Below are 15,274 nucleotides of genomic sequence, written 5' to 3'. Positions count from 1 at the left end.
AGTCGCTCTCTCTCTCCCCCCCAGTCGCGCTCTCTCTTCCCCCCCAGTCGCTCTCTCTTCCCCCCAGTCGCTCTCTCTTTCCCCCCAGTCGCTCTCTCTTTTCCCCCCCCAGTCGCTCTCTCTTTTCCCCCCCAGTCGCTCTCTCTTTTCCCCCCCAGTCGCTCTCTCTTTTCCCCCCCAGTCGCTCTCTCTTTTCCCCCCCAGTCGCTCTCTCTGTTGCCCCCCAGTCGCTCTCTCTTTCCCCCCCGTCGCTCTGCTCTTTCCCCCCCAGTCGCTCTCTCTTTCCCCCCCCAGTCGCTCTCTCTTCCCCCCCAGTCGCTCTCTCTTCCCCCCCATCGCTTTCTCTTCCCCCCCAGTCACTCTCTCTTCCCCCCCAGTCGCTCTCTCTTCCCCCCCCGTCGCTCTCTCTCTTCCCCCCCCAGTTGCTCTCTCTCTCCCCCCCACTCGCTCTCTCTCTCCCCCCCACTCGCGCTCTCTCTCCCCGCCCACTCGCGTTCTCTCTCCCCCCCCACTCGCGCTCTCTCTCTCTCTTCCAACAACAACATGCCCTCGAAAAAGCCTCGGCACCGCCGGGCACCCCCAGCTAGTAAACTATAAATTACATGAAATAACTATTTTAAACAATAAATTAAATTTTTGAAAAAATTAATTGCATTTTCTAACAGGGCTAAAAATAAACTTACCTTTCTTTAAAGTATTTAAAAATAATAAACCTGTGGAAAAAATGTTTTAATTTTAATTAATTCACCACTTACCTTGTAAAAAGCAAGCCTTGCGACTGCTTTTTACATGACTAACTTCTGGAGACTTACCCTCCCAGGAAAACCTGCAAAAAAAAACGCAAGTTTGATGCGCACGCGCAGCCTCTCCTGCGCACGCGTTCGACTTCTGAACCCCTTCTTTCAGGGGAACGGAAGTGCCGGTTTCCTGCGCATGCACAGTGCATGCAGGAAACCGGCACTTCCATTGGGTTACGGGTGAGTACCCCATGTGTACTCACCCGTGGAGACCCGAATTTCTGGGCCATTAACTCTGTTTCTCTCTCCACGATGCTGCCTGACCTGCTGAGTGTTTCCAGCATTTTCTGTTGGTATTTCAGTTTAACAACACAGATGCAGTGGAGGGGTGGTGAGTTAGAGCGCAGTCCAAGCTGACCCCATGGGGGAAATTTTAACCCCAAAAAACGGGTGAGTTGGGGTCAGGTGGGTGGTTAAAGAGGTAAAAAAAACTGAATCCCGAGTCCAACCCGTCCATTTCCAATTTTAACAGAGGCGGGATGGGGCGGGTGACCAACCCGCTCCCAGGAGGCAGGTCGCCCATTTAAATATTATAATAAGGTTGGCGTGGTCCACCATTTCAAATTTAACTGTGGGCGCTGGGTTTCCCGGACCTTGGGGAACCCGCCAGCTAAAGAGAGGTGAGGACTGCTGGATCCAGCAATCCTCGCTCACCAATTCCCCCGGGTCGGACCCCCTCCGACCCTTCCGATCTCCCAATGAGCTCCCCACCTCTGAAGCCGCCGATCTCCCGCTGACCTCCCCCACTCCTCGAGGCCTCTGAATCCCCTCCGGCCTGCAATCTCCCCCCTCTGGCCCTCAATCGCCTTCCCGGCCTCCCGCCTCCCTCCTCCGATCCTTTTCCGGCCCCCAACCACACCCCCTCCCGATGCTCATCCAGCCTCCCCCCTCCAGCCCCTATCATCCTCCGGCCCCCAACCACCCCCCCTCCCGATGCTCCTCCAGCCCCTATCGTCTTCTGGCCCCCAAACACTACCACCAGATGCTCCTCCAGCCCCAATTGTCCTCCGGCTCCCGGCCAGACCCCGATGCTTCTCGAGCCCCAATCACTCTCCGGCCTTCAACCACCTCCTCTCTATGGCTTACCTATCTGCCCACAACCAGCCAGCCTCTCCATCTGCTGGCTGCAGGCGGGACACAGAGATTTTAAATGCTGATCAAGCCCTGCCGTTAAATTCAGCAGGGGCTGCTGGAAACATGTTCTCCCAGCTTTCCTGACCGTATTCTAGCTCCCGTCCCACCTCCAGATTAAAATTCCAGCTCAAGTCTGTGGATGATGTCACCAAGGGTCAGCATGTAGATGAAGAAGAGGAGGTGGCCAAGTATAGATAGGTAAGGTGCGATGGTGGGAAGAGAAGCCATTGCTGGAGATGCTCTGGCTATGATTGGATATTTAAGATTGGATATTTAAGATTGGAATCAAGAGTGAACCAAGCAAAGGGAATGGAGAAGAGGTGTTGGAGGAGATGATGTGGGCCACGGTGTCAAAGGTTGCAGACAGGACAAGGAGGACAGGAAGGGATAATGCCCATGGTCACAGAGCATGTCATTTCTGATTTTGGTTAGAGGTTTTTCAGTGCTGTGGCAGGGGTGTAAATTTGACATTCAAACACAGTGTTGCAGGAATGATGGGCATGGGTTTGGGAGGCAACAACACATTCAAGAAGGACTTTAAAGAGGAAAGGTAGGTTGGAGATGGGGCGGTAATTTGTAAAGACAGAAGGGTGGCTTATTTTAGGAGGGGATGGTACATTGAGTCCCAGCCTTATGTGAGAATTTCCAGTGGCTTTGTTTGAGGGTGCAACCTGTGCCCATCCCAAAGAATGCCAATGACGTGAAGGTGGTGGGGTGAGGATGGTTCATATTTTCTCAGCCTTATTGGGACCCAGCCTTTGGTTGGAGGCCAGTACTTCCAGTGACTAGAAGTGTACCAGCCTCCTGTAGTGTGCAAGTACATTGCACTGTGGGAGGAGGAAAAGGGGCGGATCCAGGCAGGGACCAGGGCCTGCACTCCCGAAGATCAGGAAGCAACAATTCAAAAAAAATTAAACACAGGGGCTACTCTGGCCATGATCTACCACTTTCTGGCAGGAAGGACACAGCACTCTCTGGCCCGTACATCTTCCACTCTCAGATATGGCCCCAGATCACCAAAGGCCTGTTTCTGCAAGGTCCTCTTTCTGACCAGGCAAACTTCAGTGTAATCTAGGCAAAACTAGAGATTTTTGGTACCAAGTTTTATTCCCCCTTTATGGGACAGTGGAGAAGCAGACAGAGAACAGAAAAAAAGTTGGAGAAAAGGGAATTTAATGACTGCCTTAAGAAACATCAGCGTGTGAGAGCATAAGGTGGATTAATGACTGAAATGCTGAGGGTGGTCGCATGTTAAACAACATTTTTCAGATAGATTCTTGTTCTCAACCTGTTCATGATAAGCTGTTGAAAGACAAAGGCCAAGAAATTTGGGGGTATAGCAGCAGCCGTTAAGGTCCATTTTGATGAAAAAATGGTGGCTGACTTGCTTCCGCCCGCTTCTGGTGGGTCCCACGGCGGCCGCCATTTTTGACAGGTCGGCAGCGCTGCCGCTGTTAGCGCTTGCTAAAGAAATGGAAATGAGGCAGATCATGACGTCAATGAGTGTGCAACTGCCATTTTCGATGTCGCTGCTCCACTTACCGCCTTCTCTTAATCACGATCAGCTGACCAAATGTTTAGCAGCAGGAAGGAGCCCCGAGCAGTGCTATTTAAAAGGATCATCAACAGCAACTTGCAGCTGACATGGTTTCTCAGTTTGAGTGGCTCTGTAAGTTTCTGCAACTCTTGCAACTTTCTGAACTTGTGTAAATTTGCTGAGGTCACACGCAGTGTTGCTGTAAGTGGAGAACACCTTGATTCTCGTTTAAAGGGTTCTGCTCACACCACTTGCTCACAGTCCTGGGGGCTCTACTTTCAGTCCCCCTCGTGCGCAAAGTATCTTCGGGAGAGGGAGCGGAGGCAGCGAAGAAAAGAAGAAGATGCTCACAGAGGGAGGAGGAGGAGAGCTAGACAGGCTCTCAACATAAATCCTTACCCACCTAGGGTCTTCCGAGGGTACTTCTTTTACCTCCACTTAAGCGAGGAGAATGTATTAGGAGGCTCCGCTTCACCAAGGAGATGGTCACAGAACTCTGCCACCTCCTGCAACCAGACCTGCAGCCTCAAAGCAGGGTGACGACGGTGCTGCCAGTGGCCCTCAAGGTTACTGTGGCCCTGAATTTTTTCCGCCAGCAGACTCTTCCAGGCTGGAACAGGAGACATAGCTAACTTCTCCCAGTTCGCCACCCATCGCTGCAGCTAGGAGGTCACAGAGGTTCTGTACTCAAGTTCTTCTCTCTGAACAGAAAGAAACAGGAGGAGCGCGCATGGTGGAGGAGCGCGCATGGTGGAGGGCACCATTGACGGCACACACGTGGCTTTGTGGGCACCGCATATCAAACCTGAGATGTACCACAACCGCAAAGGCTACCAGTCACTTAATGTGCAGATGTTGTGCGACCATGCCCAGCACATCATGACAGTGAATACCCAATATCCTGGCAGCAATCATGATGCCTTCATCCTGCGCCAATCCAGTGTGCCAGCAATCTTCCAGCCACCATGTCAAACCCAAGGGTGGCTGCTCAGAGAGAAGGGCTATCCACTCTGCACCTGGCTAATGACACCCCTCCGCACTCCCACCACTTTTGTCCAGCACTCATATAATGACAGATATGCTGCCACGAGGAACATTATCGAGCAGACCATCGGGGTGCTCAGGCAATGATTCTGCTGCCTTGATCACTTGCGAGGAGCCCTCCAGTACTCACCGGAGTGGGTAGCCCATTTTGTGCTGGTCCACTGCATACTCCACAACTTGGCCATCATGAAGGTGCAGCCCTTGCCACCAGGGATTGCGGGACCACCTCAGGAGAAGAAGGAAGAGGAAGACGAAGAGGACGAGGAAGAGGAAGGAGGGAGGAGGCAGGCAGCAAATCCCCATTCCGGATGGGCTATCCATGAACACCTCATCAGACTCAGATTCCGGTGAATGAAACCCCAGATTCCCATTGCTCAACAATAACCCATCATACCATCCATCTGTCATGGAGCATCACAGCGCCCTCCTGGGCACAAAGCTGAAATGAGAGCCACCACAAAACAAATATTCCAAATAAAAATCATAAATTTAGCTGAATGCAATCAAAATTACAATATCAACGAATTACCCGTGTGCATTCCCTTAGTGTCTGTCATTCATGTGCCTTTACCAACTCTAGTGCACCTACACAGCGCTCCCCCAGTGGCTGCAGCATGGCTGGTGGAAGGCTGTGACTTTCAGTGGGGGAGACTACAGATGGCCTTGCACGACAACCTCGACTAGCTCTGGACCTAGTAGGCCCGGCTGTAGACTGCGCCACCTTGGTATGGGTGGCAGCAGACTGGGTTAGCTCGCTCATAGGTAGCAGCAAGGGCAATGGCAGAGTGGCAGTGGTGGAAGTAAGAATGCTGTCATCCCGAGAGAGGACAGCAGGTTCTTGCTCCACAGATGCACTGCCACTCCCCCGGGGCGGCTCCTTAGCATTCCGAGCAATCTATTGGAGGACAGATTGCTGGCCTGCTGTGACAACCTGAAAGCCCCTTTCAACACTTGTAAACCCAGCAACGATGGCAGCAATCTGACCTTGTGTGGCAGCAAGCTGAGCCTGCAAGAGAGCAGTCTGCACTTCCACTGCAACACTGAGACGTTGGGTCACTTCCAGCTGTGCGGCAATGGAAGCCGCGACATTGCCCATCACACACAGCATCATGGCTGGGTCCACAAGATCTCTCCTGGAGTTGTCCATCATTTCCATCCATGAAATCATGGGCTCCAAGCTCTGCGCAAAGACCCGTCCAATGTTGGAGCCAGACTCCTCCATGCTCCTTGACACTGACAAGAGGCTCTCTGGCAGGCTTGCCATTACACCTACCATTTCCATGTGCATGCCCATCACCCTTCTTCTGAAGGCCGCCACATCAAGATCATCATCTGAGTCCTGTACAGCAGAACTCGTGAGCGAACTCACCCTCCGGGGAGCTGGCACCAGAGCTATCCTTTTCCCCTGGCCTGGCTGCAGCCCACTCATGCCCGGTACCTCACCATGTGCAGATCCCACCTCTACACTAAACTCTAAATTCAGCGCAGTGCCATTTTCTGAGCAGGTGTCTGCAAGTGTCAAATGCAGTGCCGGTGTCTCTTCTTCTTCTTGGTCGTCTCCTCCTTCACTTTGATCAACATGAGGGATAGGCTGGCCTGCTGGCAGTTCTTGTGTATTTGAAAGCAGAAATGCACAAGGGTTGAGGGGGAAAGCAATATATCCATGCGTACACCATCATCAGTTTGTAAGTGAGAAGAGATTGTAGGATGAGGGGGAAGTGGGATGTGAGAAGAAGGATTAGGTATGACGATACTGTCATCATCAGCAACAGCTTCAACTTCTCCGCTGGCCATGGATTCCATCACTGCCTCTCCAATAATTTCAAGCACCGATTCCTCCAAGTCAGTGAGGTTCTGTATTGCGGCTTGGCCGCCTCCCATCTACCCTTGCTCCCTCCTGTTATGTGCCACCTTTGCCTGCAAGAGAAAGGGAAGTGTGTCAGTAAGTGTAGTGCAATGTGTTTGGGTGATGTGCCTGCCATAATGGAATAGCTGTCAGTGTGTGCAAGGTGTGAATGTTGCAGCAGTGGTAACGTTGTGACGGTGAAGTGAAGCCATGATTGTGAGGTATGAATGGTGATAGCTAGAGAGTGTTGGTAGGTGAGTGAAAAGGGTGTGGTAAACTGTGTGAGGCTTGTGGTGCAGATGGTGGGATATGGCATTTGCTGAAGCCTTCACTCACCTTGACCTGCCGTGTGAGGTGATTAATCTTTTTCGGCACTGGATCCAAGTCCTTGGGACCTCACTGGTGGCCGTGACGGGATCAGCCATCTCTTCCCACAGCCTTCTGCAAATGGCCTTGGATGGCCTCTTGCCACTCTGCAGGTACAGGACAGTCTGCCTTCGTTGCATGGCCAGGACCAAGGCCTCCAGTGCAGCATCTGAAAACCTTCTTGCTCGCTCCCCTGGTTGCTGTGCCATGGCTTGCTCTATACTGACAATGAGGTGCTTCTGCAACAAAGCACCTCCCCTTTAAGTAGTGCAGAGAGCCCTGGCCAAACATTATTGGCCATTAGACTGCACCCGATATTGGACCCCCTGCCGCATCCCGTTCAGCACTAAGCCAATCAGCAGCGCTACAATTAGTATAATGAGCAGGCAGCATGAATTTTGCGTGCTGCCTGCATCATTTTGAACGGGCACAGGCAAATAGCACTGGCCCGTGACACTGCCCTTTTTCAGGCCATATCCAATTTCTAGGCCAAAATGTACTGCCTCTCACTCCTGACACTACCACAGAAGTAGATCTACAGACTTTCCATTGAACATCATCTACAAATGTGAACAAGCAGGCACTGAATCCAAAACACAAACTGTCAGCATAAAGTGCAGACATTTGGCATGTATGACATTACAACAATCCTGCTGTCTTCATTTTAAAATATTAATAATTCACCTCATAATTTATTAGAGAGAAAAAAGATTTATTCAGACAGCTTGTGTGGAATGTGGGATTAGAGAGTCTTAGATAAAAGCTGAAACATCCTTTTAAAGCATTAAACATTGCAAGTAGCCCAAAGCTACTTCACACCAAGGGCATGACTTTAAAAAAAACTGAATCTGATAACAACTTCTGCAAAAAGCGAACTTGTGGTAACGCTGAGTTCTAACTGTGCACTGAACTACTTCTTTGAAATCTTTCATTCATTCAACTGCAGCTGCTCATACTCTCTATCTGAAAGTTGCTAGCAAGAAACCTGCAGGAAGGAAATCCAGAATTTCCTCAGCATAATGAACCTGAGATCCCTGGGTTTAATTAATTAAAGAAAATAGGCATTGAAATCATTGGGTCCCTGATGGTGTAAGTATGGCGAGGCGGAACTTTTACCTGCCGAAATATATGGAGGCTGCTTGTCAGGAATCCCAGTATTAATTTTCACAATGCTGGTGGGTCAAGGGCATAAATCCTGCATGCAGGAGGCCAAATATGGGGTGGGAAGGTGGAAAAATAGGGAAGGGGTGGAGCTAGGTTGCAACATTGGCCAGGAATTTCATCAGAACTGCACCTGTTCTGCCACCACACCTCCAGTTACATTACAGCAGTGGAGTGAGAGAAGCTTTGAGGAATTTGTTGGCCTTTGTCATTTAAAGGGCTGCATGCAGTTAAAGGGCTGAGCAGGCTCTTACAAGAGGGAGCCAAATGGCTGCTGCAACAAAAGAGAAATTGCAAGCATCTAAGTTCTCAGAGGCTGATGTGGAAGTGCTGTTGTCCCAAATTAGAAAAAGGAAGAATACAATAGTTACAGTATCAGGGAAGAAGCCATCATACACAGCAGCACTGACCATGTGGCAGGTGGTGGCAGAGTTTGTGAGTGGGACCGAAGACTTCCTTGCAATGTCAGAAAAAGTTTAATGATCTCACAAGATCAGCAAAGGTACATCTGTTTTCAGATTAATAGCATGGCAGTTAACTGAATCACAGGGAAGCAAATGAGTATTTCCTGGCACAAAAGTCAAGCAATGCCTTTCTGGGTATCGTATGGCACATTACAAACATACAAAGATATCGGGCAGGAAAAGACCAGCTGGTCCATCTAGCTGGTCCCATACAGTTGTGATGCTTTATGCATCAGGTCAAGAGACTCCCTACCCGTTAGGTGTCATATAGTTTCCTGGGAGAAGCAAAACACCAAATCAAAAACCCATGGCTAATTAGAGGGAAAAATCTTCACAAACCTGAGGATTATTCTCCGATCACCTTCATCTAGGCCATTAATATATATAGTAAAGAGCAAAGGTGCAACATCGATCCCTGTGGGATACCATTAGTAGCTGGTCTCTAAGCAGGTCCACAGCCATAACAACTTTCTGCCTATGTCATGCAGCCAATTCTTAATCCACTGTAGAAGTTTCCCAAAAATTCCACAAGATTCTATTTTGTAGAGTAACCCATTGTGAGGTACCTTATCAAATGCTTTCTGAAAAAACAGGTAGATAATGTCTATCAGCCTACCCTAGTGACCAACTAATTGACCACCAATGTGATGACTTCTTCAAAAAAATCAAATCACATGACCTTATTTTCCAGAAGCAGTGTTGTGCATCCCTGATGACTCCAATTTGTCAAGGCGATCATATGGAGTATCTCTTGTGATCCCTTCAAGCATTTTCCTATAACTGAAGTGTTTCTTATCCCAGAAGCAAAAATATTTAGCAGCACTCATGTCAATTTTCATACATCCTGTAATGCACACGAGCACATTCCAGTCTCACATCCTAGATCCTTGTTCCCTTTCATCTACCATTAGTAGCATTCATTCCATTAATCCTGACTGATTATGACTATGATCTAGAGACTGCTGCAGCCAATTCACGGAGTGCATCCATCCAGTATGATGTTGACCATATTAAACATGTGTCCAAATATGGGCAGGCACATTATTACAAACAAATGATGGGAATGCATTGTACAATGTATTTCCTGTCATTTGCACTTTATCAATGCTGGACACAAAGGAATTTTGTTTGTCCCTGGCATCCAGTGTTGCTGTGGGTGATGGCGGGGGATTTGAAATTTAAAGGGCCAAAAAACCAATAAAATTGGTCACAGGGCAATCGATTACATATAGCATTTAAATAAAACGCCCTCTTCAGCTGGCACAGAAGCTGCTGGCCACGCTAGACATCTGAAGCCACCCGCAGACACTCTCCACAACCTTTCCAGGTAGAGTTCCTAGCAGAGGCAAGAGAGCCTGCCTAAAAATGCAAAAAACTCCAGAAAATCAGCCTTGTCCTAGGTGGAACTCCTGAAGGCCTAGAATGTGCCTGGACTGCCCAAAAGCAGAAAATCCTGGCCCATTATCCCTTTAAGAATAGCTTTATTATATGACAATATGATCAAAAAATTCAAAATGACTAGCCTACACAGAATTGTAAAATTTTAACTGAAACCAAAATGTCTTCTTACCTTTGCATTTTCAATGTTCTATCACATGTATCTAAATAGAAAGAAATCTTAGAATTAGTAGCATATTCTATTCCAATTTGAGTCCAAATAAAAATTCTAATGTTAATTCAATGAAAATGAGAAGAATCTTCAATGTACAGAGGTTTCTGTAACAATCCTGAAGCTAATGCTACGCCACTACTTGCTGAAAGTATGTTAATCACTGTAGTAATTCTGAACTTCCAAAAAGTAACTTTCAACATGCACACTTGAGTTTTACATTAGGGAAGTGGTAGCAGCAAATATAAAGCAAAATATGACCCCTCTACATTATAGTAGCAAACTACTGATGAATACGATACTGAACAATAGTTCTTTTGCAAAAACTTAAAGATTTCTATCATTGGGATTGTGTGTGCGAGTATTTGATTATTAGGAAATGTGTAGAGAGCCATGGTTATTAAGTTGCCCGACTCAATACAGTCTGACTGGTCAGGATACTATTGCAGCAGATTCTAGGACAGCATCCTTTCCTTGCTCGAACCGTGGTCTGTTTTAGGCTTATAAGCATTGTACTCATCAAATTAAGTATTTGTAGAATTAATGCTTTGCCCAGAACCGCCTAGGAAGCTTTAAAGACCTTCTGGGACGGGTCCTTCCCTAATGCCTCATCCTCCATCGAGAAGACAGAGCAGTCAGCTCATTCTTCGTCAAAAAAGTGCAAGTAGCTCAGTTGCCCAGCAAATAAGTTGGCCCACAAGTCTATGTAACAGTAATGTTTGATGAAAGTATGCAGACTATTCCAGGTAGTTGCTTTATATTTCTTGCCAATGATATTTGGGATGCCCATGAAGCAGATGCTGAACACATGAAATGGTCTTTCACTGAAACTACAGATTTCCTGCCAGAGAAATTATAGCTATGAAATATTCATTCCACAAGCCACTCTGCAAGCCACTCGCTAGGCAGGAGTTTACTAAGTATCTTAACAGCATAGAAAATGGAAGCATTTTTATGGGCATCTACGTAGTGGAAATGCCACTCCAACTCTGAATTGTGAGGAGGAAGATAAAGGAAGGAATCACAATTTCTTGATATAACCTTTGACACAAAACCAAGTATGTTTGGAGTACCACATGATCAGTATGCTGAAGTAGCTAAAGCTTATCAGTATCAATTACCTCACCTTATATGCTGAAATTAAGAGGTTAAAAAGGAGGCTATATTAATTGTGTAAGATCAAATTGAAGTCTGTGTTTGGTACACAAAACTGTGAAATCAGAGGATGTTCTCATAATGAACCCTGAACAAAAGGATCATGATTAAGACGGCAACCATATAGACATAAAGCAAAAAAGACTTGCATTTATACTGCACCTTACATGATCTCAGGACATCCCAAAGTGCTTTACAGCAAATTAAGCACTTTTGAAGTGCAGTTAGTGTTATAATGTAGGAAATGTGACAACCAAATTGCATCAGCAAGGTCCCACAAACAGCAATGAGATAATGACTAGATAATGGCCCAGAAATTCGAGTCGGGGCTTCCCACGGGTCTAAGCCCCCGACCTGCACTTACCTAGCGCGCCAGCCGTTGAGCTGTGGGCCCCTGTGGAATTCCGATTCGGGGCCTGGTCCAGCTGCCGGCGCGCAGTGCTTGCGTATCCCAGGGGCGCAGTTAGTTCGATGAGTCCCCTGGGATCACGTGGGCCATGGGGAGCCAATCGGAGCAGGGAATGCTCCATTCATAAGATTGACAGGAAGAGCTGTCAAGACTTATAAATACTACGGCCCCAAAACAGCACTAAGGCCTAGAAATTCATTAAGGCGCCGGCAACTTTGCGGCCAGTTACCGCCTAAAGAGGGCTTCTGCGCCAATACAGGAGGTTGCGCTGATATTCAGCGCAGCGGTAATGGCGGCGGTAGCCGTTAGCGCTGCGCCGGCACCGATGACGTCATCGGTGTGCGCAGTGCCCCGGTTCCGCCCCAATACTGGCCCGATCCCCATATTTAGTTGCGGTCACCTCTTCCGCAGCGGCTGCAAACAGCGACCAGAAAACGGGGCCGTACTGTAGCCTTAGTGGGGCGCTTTAAGGTGGAGGTGCGGCCGGCCGCTTTTTCGGCGGCCGCCTGCCCGCACCTCCTTCCCCGGCCTCCTCCAACCCCCCCCCCCCACGGCATTGCCGGCTGCTTTCCGCAAACCCGGCACTTCTCCATGGTGCCGGGCTCATTTGCCGGCACTATCCAGCGGCGATCTCCCCGTGGCAGGCACCTCCCCCTTAAGAGAAGGAGGAGGCCTGCAGTACCGCAGCCTGCCGCTCCGCAGCGGGTGGCGCAGCGGCGCCTAGAGCGCTGAAATTCAGTTTCAGCGCCCCAAGCGGGGGCGGGCACACCCTGGAATAGCGCCCGGTTCCGACTTGGGGCGCAAAAACTGAATATCTGATGGTCGCAACTGGCTCCGCGCCCAGCGCTAACTTTTGGGCGCTAGCCAGCTGGCGGGGCCATAGTGAATTTCTAGGCCTAAATCTTTAAATAATTTTTTTTTTAATCACATTTTTTAAATAAACTATAAATTACATGAAATAACTATTTTAAACAATAATTTAAATTTTTGAAAAATATAATTTTATTTTCCAACGGGGCTAAAAATAAACTTACCTTTCTTTAAAGTATTTAAAAATAATAGACCTGTGGAAAAATGTTTTAATTTTAATTAATTCACCACTTACCTTACGCCTGCTTTTTACATGTCTAACTTCTGGAAACTTACCCTCCCGGGAAAACCTGTAAATAAAAACGAAGTTCGATGCGCACGCGCAGCCTCTCCCGCGCTCACGTTCGGCCTCTGAACCCCTGCTTTCAGGGGAATGGAAGTGCCGGTTTCCCGCGCATGCGCAGTGCATGCAGGAAACCAGCACTTCCATTGGGCCTACGGGTGAGTACCCCGTGCGTACTCACCCGTGGAGACCTGAATTTCTGGGCAATCTGTTTTAGTGATATTGGTTGAGGGAGAAATATTGGCCAAGACACTGTTGAGCACTCCCCATGAATGAAGTTCAATTTCAGTTATAGATAAACAAGTTGTTGCATATCTATTATATGTAGAAAAGCCTTGCACATAGCATAGGTTAATTGCACCTGAGCCATCATATCAGAGACATCACGGGCTCGATTTTTATTCAGCCGTGGAGGCGGGCTTTGAGGCGTGCGGGGGTTAAAATTGCAAAAACTGGCAGGCGGGGCCCCCCGGCCTGGTTCCCGACTCCGAGCAATTTTAATTCAGTCATGTCTGATGGTCCCGACTCCGTCCCGCATCCAACAGGCGGGACTGGTCGTTAAGGCCGTTAACAACCACTAAATGGCCTCTATAATCCTATTTTGAAAGGCCCTTGCGAATTTAACCCTTTTCCCACATGAAACACGCCTGGTGGGAAACATGAATGTGAAACCTGGCAGGAGCACTATTGGATTGCTGACTATCAACTGCAGGTCAACCATTAAAGAGGAGATTTGATCAGGCATGATTTGCAGGTGGCAGGACTTAGTGGTCTCAGGTCTGGGGCAACTTTTAGAAGGCTTAACCACACCTGTGGAAGGTTGGAGCCTCACACCCATCTCCAGTGTGACCTCCTGGGAAAGCCCTCTCCCCACCTTGAATAAGCGCTTCTTCAACTGAGGCATATTCCAGAAGCATGGCGAACATTTAATTCCTTTCCTCCTGGACATTAGATTCGGACGCAGACCAGCCGCGGCAGCAGCAGAACCATGAGCAACAGCAGCACCAACAGCAGGAGCATCAACAGGAACGGCAAGCTGCTAGTCACCCACCTGAAGATGCACAGGCCAGAAGGCGCCAGCGCGCAACAACAATGCTGCCAGGGATGCAAGGGACGCACTCATCCTGGCCAGATTTGCTTAGCCGAGTCAAACAAACACTTTTGCCTCGCAGCTTCTTACCAGAGCATTGACAATGGCCAAGAACCAGAGGATTCCTAGCACTCTGACCACCATACTGACAGTTGCAAGTATACCTAAGCCCTCAATGTGGAAGTCCCACTAGCGAAATGACAGGCAATACAACTGCACCATTTGCCATCAGAAATTTTATGTACATTACCGAAGCGATGGCATTTTTGCAGTAAACACAAAATTGCACCCAAGTGACTACCCTTGTGACTACTTGTGCAGAATTTTCCTCTTACGCGTGCTCCTACGTGGTGCCTCCCCTCTGGCTTCAGCAGATGTGGAGGCCCCTTGCTCACTTTGCTGCTGCTCCTGTCTCGACACCTTTGGCGGGCGTCCTCTGGGGGGGCGAGCCTGTGAGGGCTCGTCAACAGTCTGCTACTCCTGCGGCTGTGCAGGAGTTGAGACACCTATCTCACTTGGGTGTGGACTCCGGTAGGGCTCTGACCGAGGGCTCTGCAGTAGCATGGAAGTGTGAGCGCTTGGAGAGGAGCCCCCACTTCCTTGAGGTCTGCTACCAACCTCACTCTCATGGGTCAGGTCCCCCTCAGCGCCTGCAAGTGGCTGGAGAGCACCTTGCTGCACATCAGGGGGGCCATGGGGACCCGTATCTGCAATGGCAGTCCTACTCAGAAGGACTTCCATGAAGGTCTGGTTTCTCTGTTCCATAGATGCCCATCACTCCTCAAGAGATGTCATTCTATTCTGAACAATGACCATGTTTTCCATACCCTGGCGACTAAGCTCCTCCATGGCCGTAGCCATCCTCTCCTCTACCGTAGCCATCCTCTCCTCTACTGTAGCCATCCTTTCCATGGAGGTTGCCATCCTTTCCGTGGTGATGCATTCATGCGCCAATGACTCCACAAAGGCTCTGCTCATGTTTGCTATGAACTCCTCCATTCGCTCCACACTCATAGCAACCCTAGAGATAAAACCTGCCAGAGACTCCTGCATCTGTTCCTGGAGTTCCATCACCGCTGATCTCATGGATGGACCCAGAGGCAGAGGGTCGACATGCTGCTGAGCCGAGCTGGCAGAGTCCTGTGCCCTCGGACTAGGACTCTCCACTGCTGTCTCTGTCTCCACAATCTGCTGATGCTCACTTGTGAGCTGTGATACACCAGGTGACAACACTACTCTATGTCCCGAAGGTCCCACCGAGGTGTGAGTGTCTGCGCTGGTGCTGGGTGCGCAGATTTCTGGTGACGCTGCGCCCTCAGAGGTTGCAGCTTCCTCTGAGGAGTCTGGCTGTTCAGCCTCTTCTTCCTGGCTAGGGGGGACGGATGCTTGTGATGGTCCTGTGGGGGAGTAAAGGAAAGAGTCAGAGATGTGATGCCAAGGCTACATGCACATTGCTTTTTGCAGATGCTCATAAGTCCATCTGTTAGAGCTTCACAATCATGCAATGTC

General features: G+C 49.0%; 1 protein-coding gene across 6 annotated transcripts in view; it reads right to left on the bottom strand.

Moving 5' to 3' along the window:
• Nucleotides 1-15,274, bottom strand: part of LOC147117761 (uncharacterized) — a 292,045-nt gene that overhangs the window by 124,237 nt on the left and 152,534 nt on the right. For all 6 annotated transcript variants that reach the window (XM_085989014.1, XM_085989013.1, XM_085989012.1 and 3 more), the window contains exon 12: nucleotides 9,920-9,950. In XM_085989014.1, the coding sequence (XP_085845140.1) occupies nucleotides 9,920-9,950 (31 nt within the window). The remainder of the gene's footprint in view (nucleotides 1-9,919; nucleotides 9,951-15,274) is intronic.

Source organism: Somniosus microcephalus, chromosome 5 (genome assembly GCF_052327205.1).
Source record: "Somniosus microcephalus isolate GS21.2 chromosome 5, FLI_Smic_1.0, whole genome shotgun sequence".
NCBI classification, from domain to species: domain Eukaryota; kingdom Metazoa; phylum Chordata; class Chondrichthyes; order Squaliformes; family Somniosidae; genus Somniosus; species Somniosus microcephalus.
This window is presented reverse-complemented; position numbering and strand designations above follow the sequence as displayed.